The sequence below is a fragment of the Mastomys coucha genome, unplaced genomic scaffold (assembly GCF_008632895.1).
Source record: "Mastomys coucha isolate ucsf_1 unplaced genomic scaffold, UCSF_Mcou_1 pScaffold19, whole genome shotgun sequence".
Lineage (NCBI taxonomy): Eukaryota > Metazoa > Chordata > Mammalia > Rodentia > Muridae > Mastomys > Mastomys coucha.
The window spans coordinates 10,203,827-10,221,933 of record NW_022196901.1 but is presented as its reverse complement, the minus strand read 5'-3'; the positions used below and the strand labels follow the sequence as shown (position 1 = coordinate 10,221,933).

The following is an 18,107-nucleotide window of genomic DNA, read 5'->3' as shown; positions in this document are numbered from 1 at the left end:
CATAACTTCTTAATTAAAAAAAAAACCAAAATTGTCATGAAAAAATCAAAATAAGAATTTTTTTATTATTTGTTTTTAAATTTTGTCATACTACCCATAAAAGATGTGGCAAGATTATATATACAAATACAGAACTTTTTTCATTGTAAGATTTATACCTTCAATTATATCTGCAAAGTTCTTTATGATTATAACACACACAAATGTATCATAAACTCATTATTAATTAAAATAACCATAAAAGATTCTCTTTCCTGGACCATGTGACTATTTTATTGATTTTAATGTAGAATTATTGATGGTTTAAAAATGCTTAAGAAACTAAAATTAGATCAACCATAACAACAGTTCTAACTTTGTAAAAAGAAACTCTTGCAGCAGGGGTATGAAATCAGAGCCTGTACACTATTTGTCGTATACTGCCCCTGGATTATCTGATTTGTTTTTATTGACAAACTAAAAATTATGATTTTGCTCTCTGTTAAATGGAATATCAAAGAAATTGGAACCTGCCCAGGTGACTGAGTGAATAAAGAACAGATTCACAGCAGTGCATAATCTAATATGGCTCCTCTTCAGGCCGACCTCATACTCAGAAAATATTTCCATATTGTTTATTTGCTTTCAAATCTGTTGACACTTTACAGCACATAATGTATTTTTGAGGAATGTTTGATGTGTACTAAGAAACATTTGTTGTGGATTGGTACTGTGCTCTATAAACACCAATTATGTTCTCAACCAACTAAAAATCATATGAAAGGTTTTATTATGGAAATTATTTATAAATTTTATTTGAATTACCATGTAAAGGTATATACTGAAATATTTGCAAAAAGTATTAATTGCTAGGATTTCTTTCAAAATAATATGGATGTAGGAAGCATGTAAGAGGAAACATGAACTCTAATTGGCTTCTAAGTGAAAACTTTTGAAGATAAAGGATGGTCAGTTACTGAACTACTCTTTCTACTTAACAGTTTCCAAGCCAAAATCAGGACTGAAGTGTTACCCCAAAATTAAAGAAAAATTAAACCAGTGCTCCTATTAGCTGAGAAAGTTTCTCAACACATCTCTGTTTGTTTACACCTCATGGTCACACTACATTAGCTTGGGCAATATAAATAGCTTAGATAAAGTATGATTTGTCGAGGTCAAATCTCTGTTTTAAAACCTTTTTCAAGTATTCATAGATACATCAGAACACTGGTATTAGCATTAATTATGTGATTAGTTATTATATATTTTTAAACAACACATATCATTCATTTAGTATTTTTATTTGGTGCTAGGGAATGAAAGACTCGAGTTTGGAACACAGACTCTGCCCTAAAGTCAGACCCACTGCACTTTCTTCATATCCACAAAACACCTTTAATTTATATAGCAAAATCATTGCTTCAAATGTTATTATTTGTCACTATTTTTGACAGATTGATTTGGAAATGTGTATATAAATCGGGTATCATAAAAAGCCATTTAGTGACCATCAAAATATAGAATAATAACACATATATTTTGTAAAAATAAACAGTAAAGAAAGTTGATTTTCTAGTGAATTTAGGGAGACAAGCTATAGGCATAATGTTTTTGTGCACCTAGTAAAGGCTATCCTTGTGTTATTCAAATGTTAATTTCTCTGCCTTACTATCTTGTTTCAATCCAGACAGAGCATTGTAATGCTTATGTCAAGAATCTCCCTTCTCAGGTCTATGTAAACAATTATCATCTATTCTCTGCTTTGTCAACAAAAGCTGATCACCCAGTGGTTGGGCAGAAGAGAGAATAAGCTGGAACTTTGGCCAACAAAGGGAAGGAGAGGGTTCTGGTGGGGGTGGGTTGGGGAGGGTGGGTGAAGGTGGGAGTGGGTGGGCTGTGAGTCAAAAGTAGGAGTTCCTGAGAGCTAGGCTGAAGCATGGAAAGCTCTAAATGATTTGACTGGGAGGTAGCCAGAGTAGTTTAGGGGATGAAGGTAAATCAATGACTGCTGTGGTGTAGAGGTGACGCTTGATACAAACCTTGGTCTGTTGGTGTCATTATTTGGGAACTAGCTAAGATTTAAAATAAAGCTGCCATATTAATTTATTACATACATTTACATTAAAATTAGCATTTACAACATGTTAGTTCTTGAAGTCTACCACAATTTATTAAGTGATTTTAGAGTTACATTCTGACTACATGAGACAAGAATGTTACTCAACAATAAAAATGCTGCTTGGTCTCATGGAGACTGGCTTTATTATGACCATTGCTCTCACCATTGATAACTTAATTTAAAATTTTAATTCAACCTTATCTACTAATTAGAGATGAATATGATGGCAAAAGTAGCCTAAGGACAGTGTAAGAAGGACAATCCAGGTTAGGCTAGTAAATTAAAGAATGGAAGATCCTATCAGGACTATTTAGAATGTGAGATGAAATTCTTAGAAGACAATGACTTGTACTTACCCTCGTCCTGGAAGTAAGTACACCTTAACAAATGGGTCAGAGTAGCCATTGTTGTCTCTGGGGACTAGGTTTCTTGCTTGAAGAATATGTATTATAAGATTCCCAAGATCATAGTTAATTTGAAGCTTTAAGGAGTAGAAAACAATTCCATGAAAAAATAAAAACAAATGAAATAGTATCAAAGTTAATACTTTACCAGTTCTTTTAACATTTTATAGGAAATGACCTTCTTCATCTTACTTTTATTTGAAACTAAGCTGTTAGTGCACAATTTAACTGGCCTTAATGCATATCTGGATTTGTCGTAAATATGTTGTTTATGTTTACTGAACTCTGCATAGTGAAAAGTCTTGGCATAGCTATAATCCACTTAGAGGAAAAATTATACACTAAATATTTATTATATTTTAATATTGAAAATTTGTTTATAGGAAAAGAATATACCTCACTGATATCCATTATCACAATTATAAGGATTTTGAAATAAAATAAATAAACTATAAAAGTATTATAAAACAGCATTTATATTTCATCAAAAATGACTGGTGAAAAGAAAAGTTATATGGAGAGGATACTATCCATATTAAGATGTTAGATGTAAGATTTAAAAATGATTTAAAAAAAGTATAGATTTCTTATTTTCCTATTTTGTCCAAGATTGAGCTTGCAGCTTCTCTTTCCATGCCACTTCTTATAAAGAGACTAGAATAATACTAACTTCCTCTTTTGACTTTAGAAGCTAAAGAAGGAAGAAGAATATCTCTACAGTACTTATTGGCTGATCGCACTGGCATCAAGGAACATGATTTATAATTCAGATAAACATTTGAGAAACTGTCACAATTCAAAATAATTGAGCTTAGTATTTCATAACTGAAGTGTTCTTTCAATGTTCTTCAGATTAAATCTTAATTACCTTTAAATTTTTCTAAGAAATCCAAATTGAAAGATTTATATTTCAAAGAGGGATAAAAATACTAACTTTAAAAAATAATTCCTATATCTAAGGTATTTATTAATTATTTTTAAAAGTTAGTATTTTTAGAGGAAATGCCCTACAGTGGGAAGAGGGAACTTGTAGAGTCTAACTCCAGTAGAAAGACGGGGCATCAAGTGGAAGGATGGGGTTGTCATCTCACAGTCAAAAACTCTGACCCAGTATTGTTCCTGTCTGAAAGAACTGGAGGGTAAAAATGAAGAAGAACCTGAGGAAAAAGAGGTCCAGGGACAGGCCCAAATTGGGATCCAGCTCAGGAGGAGGCCCCAAGGCCTGACACTATTACTGATGATATAGTGTGCTTATAAGCAGGGGCTCATCATGACTGCCCTCTGAAAGGTCCAACAAGAAGCTGAGTCAGATGCAAATATTCACACTCAACCAATGGACAGAAGCTGCTGACCCCTGTGGTTGAATTAGGGAATAGCTGGAAGAAGCTGAGGAGGAAGGTGATCCTTGAAGAAGACCAGCAGTCTCAACTAACCTGGATCCCCCCGGGATCACTCAGAGACTGAGCCACCAACCAGGCAACATATACCAGCTGATATGAGGCCCCCAACAAATATATAGCAGAGGACTGGATTCAGTCAGAGAAGATGCACCTAACTCTTGAGAGACTTTGAGCCCAGGGAGTAGGGAGGTCTGGTGGGGTTGGGGGTATGGGGACATCCTCTTGGAGACAGGGGCTGGGGAGAGAGGAAGTGTGGGATATGGAACAGTCAGATGGTTGGGCCAGGAGGGGGATAAAGTCTGGACTGTAAAAAAAGATTAAAGAATAAATAAATAAATCATACAAAAAACAGATACATTTGTTTACACTCAAAGTGGGGTAACCAAAATAAGTCAAACCTTTGCTTAAAACTTCATAATTAAAAACTTCCTCATTTTGGCACTGTTTTGATCTGGATATATTTTCCAGCAGAAATGAATCTTTAGTTGCACAGGTCAACAGAGAAAAGTATAGTTATCTCGGACAGTCATGAAAAATGTGTAAATAAGCAAGTAATGTGTCCTAAGGGAAAAGCAAAGGCAAGAATTTTGAAAATGTGTGCTATGTTATGATACAGGAACATAAAGTTAGTTAGCTTTCTCAGGAGTTCATTTCCAAGTGACACTGCACTAAGCTCTTTCTCATTAACATGGAAATATTCTTGCTACCTCAAGAGACTCAAAACTTCCCCATTAATTCCTAGAGACCTTCAAAGAGCTCAGGGGTCAGACCAGAGGTAGCATCCTCACACAGGGGTTCCAGGGCCTGCATCTTTATGGGCACCATTGCCATAAGGCTTTGCTATACAGCACAGGAAAATAAGTGAAACACCAGCTTTAAGAATATTTGAGCTGGGCAGTGGTGGAGCACACCTTTAATCCCAGCACTTGGGAGGCAGAGGTAGGTGGATTTCTGAGTTTGAGGCCAGTCTGGTCTACAGAGTTAGTTCCAGGACAGACAGGGCTACAGAGAGAAACCCTGTCTCAAAAAAAAAAAAAAAAAATACAATATTTGAACTCGGTGTTTCTCAGTTTGTGCAGTTGCTTTCCATTTGGCAAACCTCTCTCTCCAACAATTCATAACAGTAGCAAAATTACATCTGTGAGGTAGTCATAAAAATAATTTTATTGTTGTGGGTCACTTCAACATGAGGAACTGAATTAAAGGTCACAGCATTCCGAAGGTTGGGAACCACTGTTTACTGCTCATAGGTATTGTGTCATGGTAAGTTTCAACTTCATAATTAAGTTTTACTGCTGAAGGCTAAGGCAAAGGAGAGTAAACAACAGAGCACCAAACCAAACAGAAACAGTCTACATCAGTCTAAAGTCAAGAAGTTACAACCATGGTAGGAGAAAACTATTAAGAATCAAAAGTTCAAGTATTTCCTGTGTTGCCTGTGGAATGAAGAAAAGACAGGTCTGGTGAAAACTCAACACTGGCAACCAGCAGAAGAACAGCAAGCTCAGGAATGCACAGTAAGTGGGGTCCAGTCTCACAGTTCCTTCCAGGAGCGGTGCCCTGGAAAACACCCCTCTGCATTTTACTGCTTCACGTTAGCTTTTGTCTCTGTATGTGAAGGACCCTAGGGGCTTTCACTAGTCTTACACCCACCTGCCTTGGGTCAAGGCTATGCCAAGTTTCAGCTTCCGCCTCTGGTCAAGGCCAGGCCAAGTTCCATTCTCCACCCATAGGAACATTCTTGAGTAAAAACATTCTCAGAATGTACAGACTGATAGTCACCTGACCCTCAGGTAGAGTTCAAATGCATGTCATGCTTGCTAGCCACTAGATTTAAAGGTCAATATGCTTAGCCAATAAGTTTGAACTATAACCTTGCTGATGTAAACTGTGCCCCTAAAAAGTATATATATATAAAAAAAAAACTGCTTGTAATAGCCATTAGGGTCGCCTTTTAGTCACTCCCCTTGAGGGAATAATTGAAGGTTGACCCCTACGTTCCAGAAAATAAACCTCTTGCTTTTGTCTCACTTGGGTGTCTCAGGTGTCTCGAAGTAAGTACCACTGACCGAGGGTCGGGGGTCTTACATGTGCAGAGTCACTTTGCTGGATTTCTAATCTTTGTAACTTTTCCATTGCAATATTCTCTGTCCGCAATTGACACATGGCTTCTTATTACACCCCCAACCCCTTCATCAGTCTGCATCTATAGCATGTGATTCTCTGTTGTACTATGTGAGGGATAATTCCCACCTGCTTGCATCCAACATTCTTTCTGAAAGCACAGCCTCTCAAAGCTGATTCTGTCATTGTTTGATTCTAAGTCTGACAACTTTCTGGGTGCTACTGCTGCAGTCATACACTGTCCCCTGTATCTCTACTATCCTGTGAGTCCTTTGTGAGAGTTTGCATTATGTTGGAGACATAACCGATTTTCCTTACTGGAACCTTGTGGTCCCCTGTCAATTAATTTGTCCTGTGTTAATTCTATGTTGTGGTAGTTCTCATCTACCTTAAATGACATTTTGATATTGTCCAAAACCAAATTTTAAAACTATTTACCATGACTCATGCTAAGATGTAAATTATGATACTGCAATACTCAAGTGTAGAAGTATACATGGAACTAAAGCTGAAATTTTCTGTACTTTTTATTCTATTTTCCAGCAAAATTCTCTCAATCTATCTTATAAAAACAAAGTTTTTAGGACCTACAGTATAATAATAAACGTCCCTAGGATGGTTGTTTATCAGTTAGTTAGAAATCATTGACTTAACAAAAGATATCACTTGATTAATATATCTTGAAGAAATGGCTTTCAGGTGTTTGGAAGGAGAAGCTGTGCGTGAAGCACACTCAAGTACACTCTCATTGAGGCTCAGTATGTCCTGACTAAATAGTCTTTAGTCTGGAATTTCAAAGCTATTACTGGTTTCCATGCACACACACATCTATATACCATACTATCACATTGTGTTTCCTATGTGGTTTTGTACACATTGTAGAAAATGAAAGAACCAGACAGGTTGTTAGAAACTTAAATAGAGTAATGCTAAAACCAAAACATGCAAAGTTTTGCATACCTGAATCTCTCCTGTAATTGGGTGAGAGGCAGCCTTGGTCGCATCAGTAGGCTGAAATATTGAAGACCACATGTTACATTAATAAAGTACTCATAGGTGGTCTCCTTTTAACTGTCCTTTGAAATTCACTTGTATTATAGCACATTGCCTGCAAAATACATTTTATTCTTTTTGTTGCTTCAGAACTAAAGTACCTGCTTACAATTCTCCTATTGTTTAATTTTAGAAAGCATAAATCTATTTTTCATTTTGAAAAACCTGTTTTGAAGCCATGATTTTATGTCAGCAGTATTTTCAATTACTTAAACAAATGAATACCTTTAGTTTAAAGCATTTTGCTTAAGTATTTAGAGATTTTAAAAGCAACAGAGCAATGAAACAGTGTTTACATAAGACTGCCTAGAAATACAGAAGCTGGGATGAAAGTCGTGGTCTGTGCCTCTCTCCTTCCAGCTCCCTGCATAGTGAAACATCCAAGCAACAGTTTTCTATGAGCAGACTGCCTTTAATTAATATTTATCCTTTCAAGTAAGTTTTCATTTTCCTCATAACATTTTAGGCATATAAATCTTTCAAAGTGTGTAAGAAAGTGATCTAGCAACCAGGCATGGTGTCACATACCCTGAATCTCCGCACTTACGAGGCAGAAGTGAGTGGACCACTGTGAATTCACAGCCAGCCTGATCTGGATACTCAGTACCTGGCCATCTAGTTCTATGCAGTAAAGCTCTGTCTCAAAATATATTAATAACTAATAAAATTAAAGAAAGTGATTTTGTAATCTAATTCATGTTCCTTAATTAATGATTTCTTATGAATGTGTTGCATTTCCATATATATGTAGAAATAATGTCTCTGGCCCCAAGTCTATCATAGACTATTAGCATATAATAAGATATGGCACCTAAGTGGAGTGGCAGCCACCTTACACATCATTCCTATTTATAAGTATAAAAAACTGACTTTGTTTTAGTAATTAAATGGAAAACTGCATTATCCATTATAGTATCTTTGTATACTTGTTTAGTTACGTTTTTAGATTTATTCATTTTATTTATATGACTACACTGTTGATGTCTTCAGACATACCAGAAAAGGACATTGAATCCCATTACAGATGGTTGTGAGCCACCATGTGGTTGTTGGGAATTGAACTCAGGACCTCTGACAGAGCAGTCAATACTCTCAACCACTAAGCCATATCTTCATCATTTAGTTACTTTTAAAATATAGTTTTATTGTAGAATGAACACAGTAAAAAAGTAACTCTATTTCAAATCTTGTTTTAAAAGCTACCAAAGAATAAAATTAACTCAACCTCTGGTGAAATCAAGGTTACAGGTGTTCGAATGTATATCTTTTATCTATATCACTTACAATGTATGCTAACTATTAACATCGAAACTATGCTGGGGCTTCAAAGGATTAACTGCCTGCCACTAAACAATCATATTTATTTAATATGCACTCCATTCTAAATTAATAAAGCAAGAAAACCAAATGGTAAAAAAAAAAGTTCCATGCAAATATTTAGAAGAGTTATATATTGAAAACAGCAACAACAAAAACCAACCAAACTTTTTCATCAATTATCCATGACTCATTTAAAAATAAAACAGATTTGAGAAGAAAATAAATTTATGTTCCTTTTATATTTTCCTGGAGTTCTACTATGAAGACAGTGAGAAATTTTAAATTATGGGGTATAAATGGCATTTACATAGTGGCTATTGTGAAAATTATCAGGTTACAACGTTACAGGAATTACATTTCAAATTTCACCCATACTTCTTTGATGGGGTGATGACTTTTGATGCTAGTTTTGTTAACTGCTGTACTAAAACATGTACTTCAAGAAAGCCAGTGAGTTGGTACTATGGACCAGGTATTGAGGTGCTACTGTGCAATTTTGAGGACTTGTGGATTGCTCATCAGGTGTGTATGTCCCATACATGTGCCTGGAGCTAATAAGAAAAATATAAAAACAATATTTTTAATTTTACATGAAGGATTAAAATATACCTATTAGGATTTAGGGTACATATAGTTATTAAAATGTTTAGCCCTAATTATCATAAATAGGACTGTCTTCCTATTTCTTTGGACTTTGATTGCCATGAAAAACATTTCTGTTTGCTTTTACTTTTATCATCTCTTTCCCCACAGTTTTATTCTATCATATATTAAATATTTTATTCTATTTTGTAACTTTATCTGCTTTTCTTTTATCACCTCCCATCAGAATAGGTCCAAATACATTATCTTCAAATATTTAACCCAATTTCAAGTGTCTGAGACTTCTTTCTACAGGATTTTACTGAAGGTTTGAGAATATTCTGACAGCAAATTCCTATTTCATAAGAACACATAAGATAAGTAAGTACTTCAGTTAAATTATTATATCATCACTTAGAGAAAATTATCAAGATTTTAAAGATTAAAAACAAAGGATAATGGGTTAGAATTCCACTACTTGGATATTTCAAGATAAAACTGCACACTGAATTAGTTAAAGCAATATAATAACAAAATAATCTATATAGTTGATTGTGGCTTTTAGTGTTAAATCAAAGATAGTGAAATTCTGTTGTGTTTCACGTATACATTTTGTAAAAGTTTTTAGCTAAGAATCTAATAAAATATATCTTTTACAGAGTGACTATTAAAATGGTTTTAAACTATAGAAAATAAATAATTCTATGTATCATTCATATGATTTTTAAATTCACTATAATAAATACGAGTCATATTTGTGTATGTTATTCAAAAACAACCATTCAAAATATTGTTAGTAAACCAGCAGTTATTCACATGGAGTCATTTAAGGGTAGGAGCAATGCTCAACATTGGCCTGGGGACAGACTTTTGTCTGTGACACAAAGTTAATGGACAGAGAAAGCTAAAATTGGCAAATGGAATTAAATCGAACTTACAAGCTTTTCCACAGCTAAGAAAACACAAAACACATATCGACACACTCCTCAGAACAGAGGACATCAGCAAAACTTATCTACAACTAATTTCTCCAGAATATAAGGAACTCTAAAACTTAACACCAGTGATGAAATAACTATAAAAAATAGGCCATACTTCTAAATAGATAGTTATAAAAAAGAAAGAGATATCAATTGGTCAGGTCTATGTAAATAAATAAATAAATAAATAAATAAATAAATAAATAAATTCCCCAACCCCCCAGACCACCCATTGAGATGAACCTACAAACACTGAAAGAAGGATTATTGTTATTACAAAGACTGGGATGGAAAGTCCTAGAAAGACTTGAGGTCACAAAAGAGCTCTTGAGCACTGTGGGTGGAACTGAAAAGTAGCACAGCCATTTTAAAAACTGACCCTAAAGAACTGAGTAGGTTCCAGCAATGCATTCCTGGTCAAACGTCTAAAGGAACTGTAATCTGACATTTGAAGAGGCCTTTTCATGCCTACATATATTTCAGCAATATTAACAACAGTAAAGTAACTCATCAGCTCGTCAACTGATGAACGGGAAAAGATAAAGAAAATGTGATATACACCTGATGATACAATACTGTTCTTAAAAAAAGCATAAAATCCTGGCAACATGTATGAATTAAAAACGTTATTCCAAGCCCAGAAAAACAAGTATAATATTATTTACTCACACGTAGAGTCTCTCTCTGAAACAAATGACAAAATACAAATAATGCAGATATTTTGATAAAAAGCATCAAATAAAAATATTGCATAGATGTGTTCTAAACATCTGAATATATTCTTTTATTAATTATAAATAATTTAGATTTAAAATACTTCATGCAATTTAATTGTAATTTTTGTTTGTTTGTTTGTTTTTTTGTTTTTCGAGACAGGGTTTCTCTGTATAGCTCTGGCTGTCCTGGAACTCAGAAATCCACCTGCCTCTGCCTCCCAAATGCTGGGATGAAAGGCGTGCACCACCACCGCCTGGTTTAATTGTAATTTTATATGTTATTAGTGTATTTTATGCAATATATGAATATGAGTATTTTTTAAGAAATTTAATATTCAATTTAGAAAAAAATAAATCCTTAATTCTGCATATTAGCTTAAGAACACATGGCATGTTTGGCTTTGCTGCTGCCTGGCATTAGAATACAGAACTTCAGAAAACTGTCTAACTTATATTATATAGGAGACAGGTAAAATAAGTAACTCAACATATCATTATCTATTTACAAATATATTATTTAGCAAATGGTACCTGCTTATAAAAAAAGAAGAAAAGATGAATGATAGGTAGCAGGTCTTCTCTTTAAGGTAAATCTTTACATTTTAAATTATACACATGCATTCTCTCTCTCTAATTAGTACATATATTCCAAAATAATTGGATTTTATGATTGAGTTAGTGTCACTGCCAAGAGTTAAATCATTTCTGTGCTACAAGTATCCAATGTAGAATATTTGTGAGTCACAGAGGTAATTGAATTTTTCTGATAATCCCAGTAAAAATAAGCAGAAAATAGTATATGAATATTTATATTTATTCTAAATATTGTCACTTCTCCATGCTAGCAAAATAAAAATTGTGTTGAGATAGTCTAGCCTTTTCTTCACATGGAGTCACTGGAGTTTGGCCTACAATTTACCTACACAGAGATGTCATCTGAGACCAGCTACATGTGATTAATAGTTACTCTTTGGACAATGGAACACTAGAACTATGTATTTGAGCTGAACAAATCATTGGCAAAGGAAAGAAGAGCTGCATGCAGTAACAACTATTGATATCACTTTCCTAATGCTGTCCCATTCTAGAGTTTTCATTTTCTAAAGTGTGGTACCCAAAGCTAATATATAATAATATAATACAATTAACAAAATGTAAAACATAGAAAGGCAAATTTATAAATTTTCATCCATAATAAGAACAGAGGTTCACAGGTGATCCCTGACATTTTAATTCATAAATATTTTTCTTACTGTTCTGTGCAAGTCAATGAACTATAATATGTTCTCAGGGGGAATAAAAATAATTCTTAAGTGGTGTGTGTAGCTAAAAAGGAGAATACAATTAGAACCTGGTAACTGGAGTCCATACACAAATTGTCTTAAGATACCTAAGAGGCACCTTTGGAAGGAAGAAAGGAGATAAGCAGACAGAATGGCAGGTTGGAGGCAGGGAATAAGCTGTCAGGGCGGAAGGAGGGAGAGAAGAAGGAAGCAAGGAGGGACGACGGATGGGAGACTGGCAGTTTTCCGATTCTGAAACTCTTTTCCAATTGCCGGTTTCTCCTTGGAATGGAGGTCCCTTTCTTTCTAAATCGGTTCTTAAGCACCACCTCTTCTGATACCACTAGCCTAGGTGTCCTCACTCTCCTTAAACCCACTCACGGCGGCCTAGAATCTTTTCATCTGTCATCTTCAAACTTTAAGGAGGACCATATGTAGCTAGAGAAGTTATAAAACCTTGGTTCCTGAACTCCATCCACACAGATTTTTGAAATAGTCCAGGCTGTGAAAAAAAAAAAAACAAAAAAAAAACGCTTCTAACACATTTCCTAGGGTGCTGTGCCACAGCTGCTGAACCGGGAGCACAGTTTAGAACTGCTTGTCTCCTTGGAGTGCGAAGGAGGAAACTTTCCCATCTTTATATCCTGGTGGAGGGTGATTTCTGAACTGCAACGGTCATGGACAAGTGTTGGTGGAGTGCAAGACAGAGCTGAAATGCTCATACATGCAATATTGACTACAAGGGTATCAGGGCAGATATGGCAACATTGGGTCTACTACCACTTCTAAGGATGGAAACCCAAGTTCTTTCTAGGTCATTTTAGAATGATTAGAGGTGTGCCCTAGGAGAGAAGGCCAGTGGACATCCAGGTATCAAGACTGCCTCCTAAATAGGAGAGTGAGGTGTCAGAACAGTCACTCATGGTCCTGGCATCTGCTTTGCAAGGACGAAGCACTGCTGCACTGGCCACTTTTAGTTCTTCAGCAACTTTGAAGAACCAGCACTAGAAATGTTTGTTTCCAGTAAAGCCACTCATGTGAAGAACAAGCCACACATTGGAACTGGAATCAGATCCAGAATGGCACCCAAATCTCATTGCTATCCTCGATTTCTTTTTGTCCTAAATTATTTGTTTCTTTGTACTTTTAGAAAAATTATATTAGTATACAGACACACTAGAAGAGAGCATCGTATCCCATTACAGATGGTTGTGAGCCACCATGTGGTTGATGGGAATTGAGCTCAGGATCCCTTCTTTGTACTTTGTACTGAGAAAATCTATTTATCTTTTGGTTTCCAAAGGTTATAAAGCTAATGTTCTATATAGAAGGAAATTTAGATTTGTGGAACAATGGCCTCCTACCACACATCAAAAATAGGAAGTAGCACATCGTTCAAAGTTCGTATTCTAAAACCTGAAATATCTTAAAAGCTGAGACACTCTATTTGGGTCAGTTAAGGGATCAGAAGAGAGGAATATTTGTTTCAGTAGATCATTAGGGCGTGACCCATCACAAGAAAAGCGTCACAATCTCTTTCCGTTTCCCATCCACTTCTGTCGAGATTAAAACACCAGAATCGGTCTCTGTGGTCACATGGGGTCCTGCTCACCTTTGTGCTGCTGTGCTTCTTTTTGCTTACTGAAGGCGACCCTGGCTGCCCGGGGCTGGGAACAGAACTGGATCCTGCTGATGTGGGACCTGAGTGAGCATGAGACCCTTTCTCCACGACCGACGACATGACCAGTGGGGATTGCTGGAGTGAGACTTTCTGCAGCTCTGCCGCCAACTGCTTGGGATCCACGCCTGGAGACTTTGCCTTATCCACTAGAATAAAAAGAAAGGCTTTATTATGTCTTGGATCTGAATGTTGGACACACCATGGCACCGAGTTCTAGCTGATGACACAATCATTACTTAGAGACTAAATTAAGCTTCCAAAGCTAAATGTACTCAATTGCTGTTTTATGTATCTATTACTGGAGAAATCTAGAAGGTCGAGCTAGGAGTATTATAATGATGAATTACAGGAGCAATTTGAAGTTCTATTAAGTCTTCAGAAAATTATTTTGAATGTTTTATTGAGTGAACTGTGGGGATGACAAAACACCCTATTTTATTTCTAAGAACATGCTGTATGGACATATTTTCTCTCTTCTAAATTTTCTATATTTTGTTCTTTATAAAGAAAATTTCAGAGTATATGACATTTATGTATGTATATATGCATGTATATATGTGTGTATGTATGTATGTGTGTATGTATGTATGTATGTATGTATGCATGTATGTATGTATGTGTGATCTCTGTTGGACCTAGTCTATTTCTGTAACTCAGACTTCTCAGAATCATTGTAATAAGAAGATCAAAAGGCCAAGTTATGCTGAAAAAAATTAGTAACTAAAAAGTATATTATTTAAAAGAAATGACTCAAGGATTGCCTTCACAAGATGATTTCATATTTAGACAATTTAAAACATAAACTTATATAGTATGTTTTTAATATGTATTTCTTGCCTAGTCTAACAGTTAAAGATGCAACATGCTTCATCAGAAAGCTAATAATGTAATTAAAAAAGTTTTGGTGTCAAAATCATATACATGTATACAAATCTATAATTATGTCTGCATGTAGGTCAAACAGGTTACTTAGGCATGTGCCTCTTCATTCATCTTTGAAATCAAATTGCTGTCACCTACCAACTTTTGGTGGCTCATGAAGTTCCAGATGCTGGGGATTTTCGGAGTCTGACAACATATTGAGGTCCCTAAAAATTAAGACATGTTATTAAGAAAGACACTGAGGAGGCTTGAAACAGAAAGGCATCTCTTCCAACTGCCTGATGTTATTTTCAGGAGGTCAATGAGACGTGGTTTATGATATAAAGCAACCCCAGGCATGCTCTCCAGGCTAACCCAGTACATATTAGCAATGTTGTCAAAAGTCAAAGCTGATAAAAATGATCATTTAAGGTGAAATCTTTATGAAGTAGACGAAGTCATTTCAAACTATTACACTCATTCATGGAATCCAAGTAGGACCTGGCCTCCTTTTAAATGATACATTTTAATAAAAGCAAGGGAGAGACAGAGCTGTAACATAACAGAAACGGTCAGCTTGATTCTGTCCATGCCTTACTTAGCCTTTGATTCAGAACACAAGAAAGCCAGAAACCTTGTATTCACTTCGTTTTCCATTTTCTGAATCTCTTGCTGGCTGGCAAAGGTTCCACCTTAACAATTTTAAATTAAAGGACATGATAGCCAAAAAATGGAAACAGAAAGATGGGGAAAAACTCACAGTCTTACACATATTTCTGCTTCCCCACTTTGCTGATTAATGATGCTCTGTACTTCTTCATATGTTTTAGAAGTTAAGGGGATCCCATTCCATTCCAAAACTTGCATTCCTAAAAAGATAAATTTGAGGATAAAGTCAAACATGTGTACTATCTTCAGTCTTAGTTCTTGGGCACAAAAGACATTTTGCCTGCTTTTAAGAGCCAAAACAGCACACCATTTCAGAGAACACTGGTTCAATGTTCCCCAGAACATTGTTAGACAGTCAGATATAAACTTACCTGAGTGCATAATACATGTTTAAGATAACATGCAAGTTTTGCTTTTGAAAAACTATTAATTCTTAGCAAATACATGCACTCTGTTCACACTTTTAGGGAAAAAATGCTGAATAAACATACAAGTAATTGCAACCATTGGCTTAAGAGTATTGAATGCCACATTTTTCATGGAAGGGAGTGATTAGAAGTCACTAGGATTTCCTGATGAAGCTCTGCTCCTGAGTTTCACCTACATAAATAAGGTTGCACTTTGTGTCTCCTATTTCACTGCATGGCAGATGATTCAGAAGATAATAGCAAGCATGTTGCAGGAAGACCAGCCTTGTGAGTCTGTAACCTGTGCAGTTGTACATGGCTCTGTATTCAGAAAAGTCCTGTGTTGTGCTGTAATCTTAAAAATCCATTGTTTTATATTTTTACAAAGTCCAATAAGTTATGTGCCCCTCCTACCTGGTCAAGGCACCTCATTTATACTACGTATCTGAAAGAATAATTTTATGAAAAAAGAAAATAGTAATATTCAATATTTAAATTGTTTATCCAGCTTTTTTGTTTCATTTTGTGAGTTGTCAAAATAACCTGAGTAAGTATTTGAGATGACTGTAAAATACAGCTATATGAGATGAGTCCACACAGCAGAAAATCATCTCATAGAGTGCCCAAATAACTGTAAATGGTCTCAAGTTTATCCTATAAAAATGTCCATATGCCATGACACATTAAATTAAAAATAATTATTAAACTGTTACATCTTTAATAAACTTCACACTGTGTAATTTCATTGTGCTTAATTCAGCACTGATTCAATGCAAAATTATAAATATAGTATGTTTGTGTCTAAGTTTTAGTGGTATTATACACATCAGACAATGTTTCCAGTTGCAATTAAGTGAAGGAAATGCCTTTATACTATTGGGGAATAACAGAAGAAGTTCATCAAAAGGCTCAAAGAAACACAACAATACTTTTCTATAACTTACTCCAAGAAACCTTTCTCTTCAGATGGGCCTTAGGTTTATTTCAACTGTCCCAGCTGTTGTACACAGAAAATATGAAAATTACATAAAAGACAATGATACTAAGAAAGGCTCAGCGCAGTGAAAGCAAGAAAGCAAAGTGTTTTATTTTTTTTAAAGCCAGGAGAAAAACCTACATTTATTCTGAATTGAAATTTAATGCTATAATGATTCAGATATTACCTCTTCACATTTCTACACGATCATATTCTAAGGAAATAGCCACAGGTCCATTTTTTCTGTTGCATTTGCCAGTTCATGTTTTTACATTTTAGAACAAAGAGAATACTATCAAAACTTCATTGACTAGTGAAGTAAACAAGTGTCTAGTCATAACAAAGGAAAACACATTTTATATTGTCAGTAACATTGCTGACCAGATTCTTGCCTAGATACGCATATGATTCTTTTAACTCTGAGAACCGTTCTGCTCCATAGAGACACCTGAACTTCTTTTATTTTATTGTCTGTGTATTGGAGAAAGCTAAAAGTATCTTGCCAGTTCTCTTGTCCTGGTCTGTACACATGCCGATGTACTATGAAAACTTTCCCCTTATACCTACTGCCTCCCATGCCACTGTCCTTCACTTCCTGCAAGAGAATGGAATGCTACTAGTATTCATTTCATAAAATATTTATAGAATTATGAGTTAAATGTCATGTAATTTCAAAACAATATATTTTATTCAAGACATGAACAAAATGAAGGATAACAATCACAAACTCATCTCAGTAGTTATAGAAAGGACATTTGATATTTTAATAGATTTTGTAAAATGAAGAATGAACTTGTCATCACAGTTTAAAAGATGTATAACAAGGCAATGGTTAATACTGCCGTGATTAAAGTGACTGAACACTTCTCTCTGATTCGGAATAGAGATGTTTGTGTCCAGGCCTTTTACTCAGCATAGGTCTGTAAGTGCTAGTTCAGGCAATCATGTAAGAGAAATGAAGGAAAGGCTCCAGTCAAACTCTTACTGCTCTCTTACACACAATCTTACATCCTGAAAGCCACAAACACATTACCAAATAACTATTTAGGACTGATAAATTGAAGAAAGTTACAAGATACAAGGTAACCATACAAAACTCAGTATGAATGCTCCAGCAACAGAGTATTAGCTGCAATAGAAATGAAGAAAGAAAACTCTTTTACCATGATGTAAGACCTTAAAAACCAAGTAGCTAGGAATGAATTTACTTAGTTATGTGAAAGATCTTTAGAAAATGAAGTATAAAGCAGCAATGAAAGTCATTGATGAGGATACAAAGAAATGAAAATGTAATTATGTGTCCAAGGTCTTCAAGAATGAACAGTGTTAAAATGCTTATATATCGAAATTCTTTGGCAGATTCAAATCAATTCCTATTCAATAATCAAAGATATTCTTCAAAGAATGGTAAGAGTTTTAAAGTATGTTTGGAAGTCCAAAAGTCTCAAACATAAAAATTCACCTTGAGACAAGCATTATAGTATCACAGTTAAAAATGTTTGATATGTTTATCTATTGTAAAATCCTACAAACTAATTTATGAAAACTGGTAT

General features: G+C 35.0%; 1 protein-coding gene across 4 annotated transcripts in view; it reads right to left on the bottom strand.

The window, feature by feature from the left end:
- Pclo (piccolo presynaptic cytomatrix protein) overlaps positions 1-18,107 on the bottom strand; it is a 359,315-nt gene that overhangs the window by 87,777 nt on the left and 253,431 nt on the right. For all 4 annotated transcript variants that reach the window (XM_031380023.1, XM_031380024.1, XM_031380025.1 and 1 more), the window contains exons 11-15: positions 15,263-15,371; positions 14,662-14,729; positions 13,573-13,787; positions 6,987-7,037; positions 2,455-2,579 (exon numbers count right to left, since the gene is read on the bottom strand). In XM_031380023.1, the coding sequence (XP_031235883.1) occupies positions 2,455-2,579; positions 6,987-7,037; positions 13,573-13,787; positions 14,662-14,729; positions 15,263-15,371 (568 nt within the window). The remainder of the gene's footprint in view (positions 1-2,454; positions 2,580-6,986; positions 7,038-13,572; positions 13,788-14,661; positions 14,730-15,262; positions 15,372-18,107) is intronic.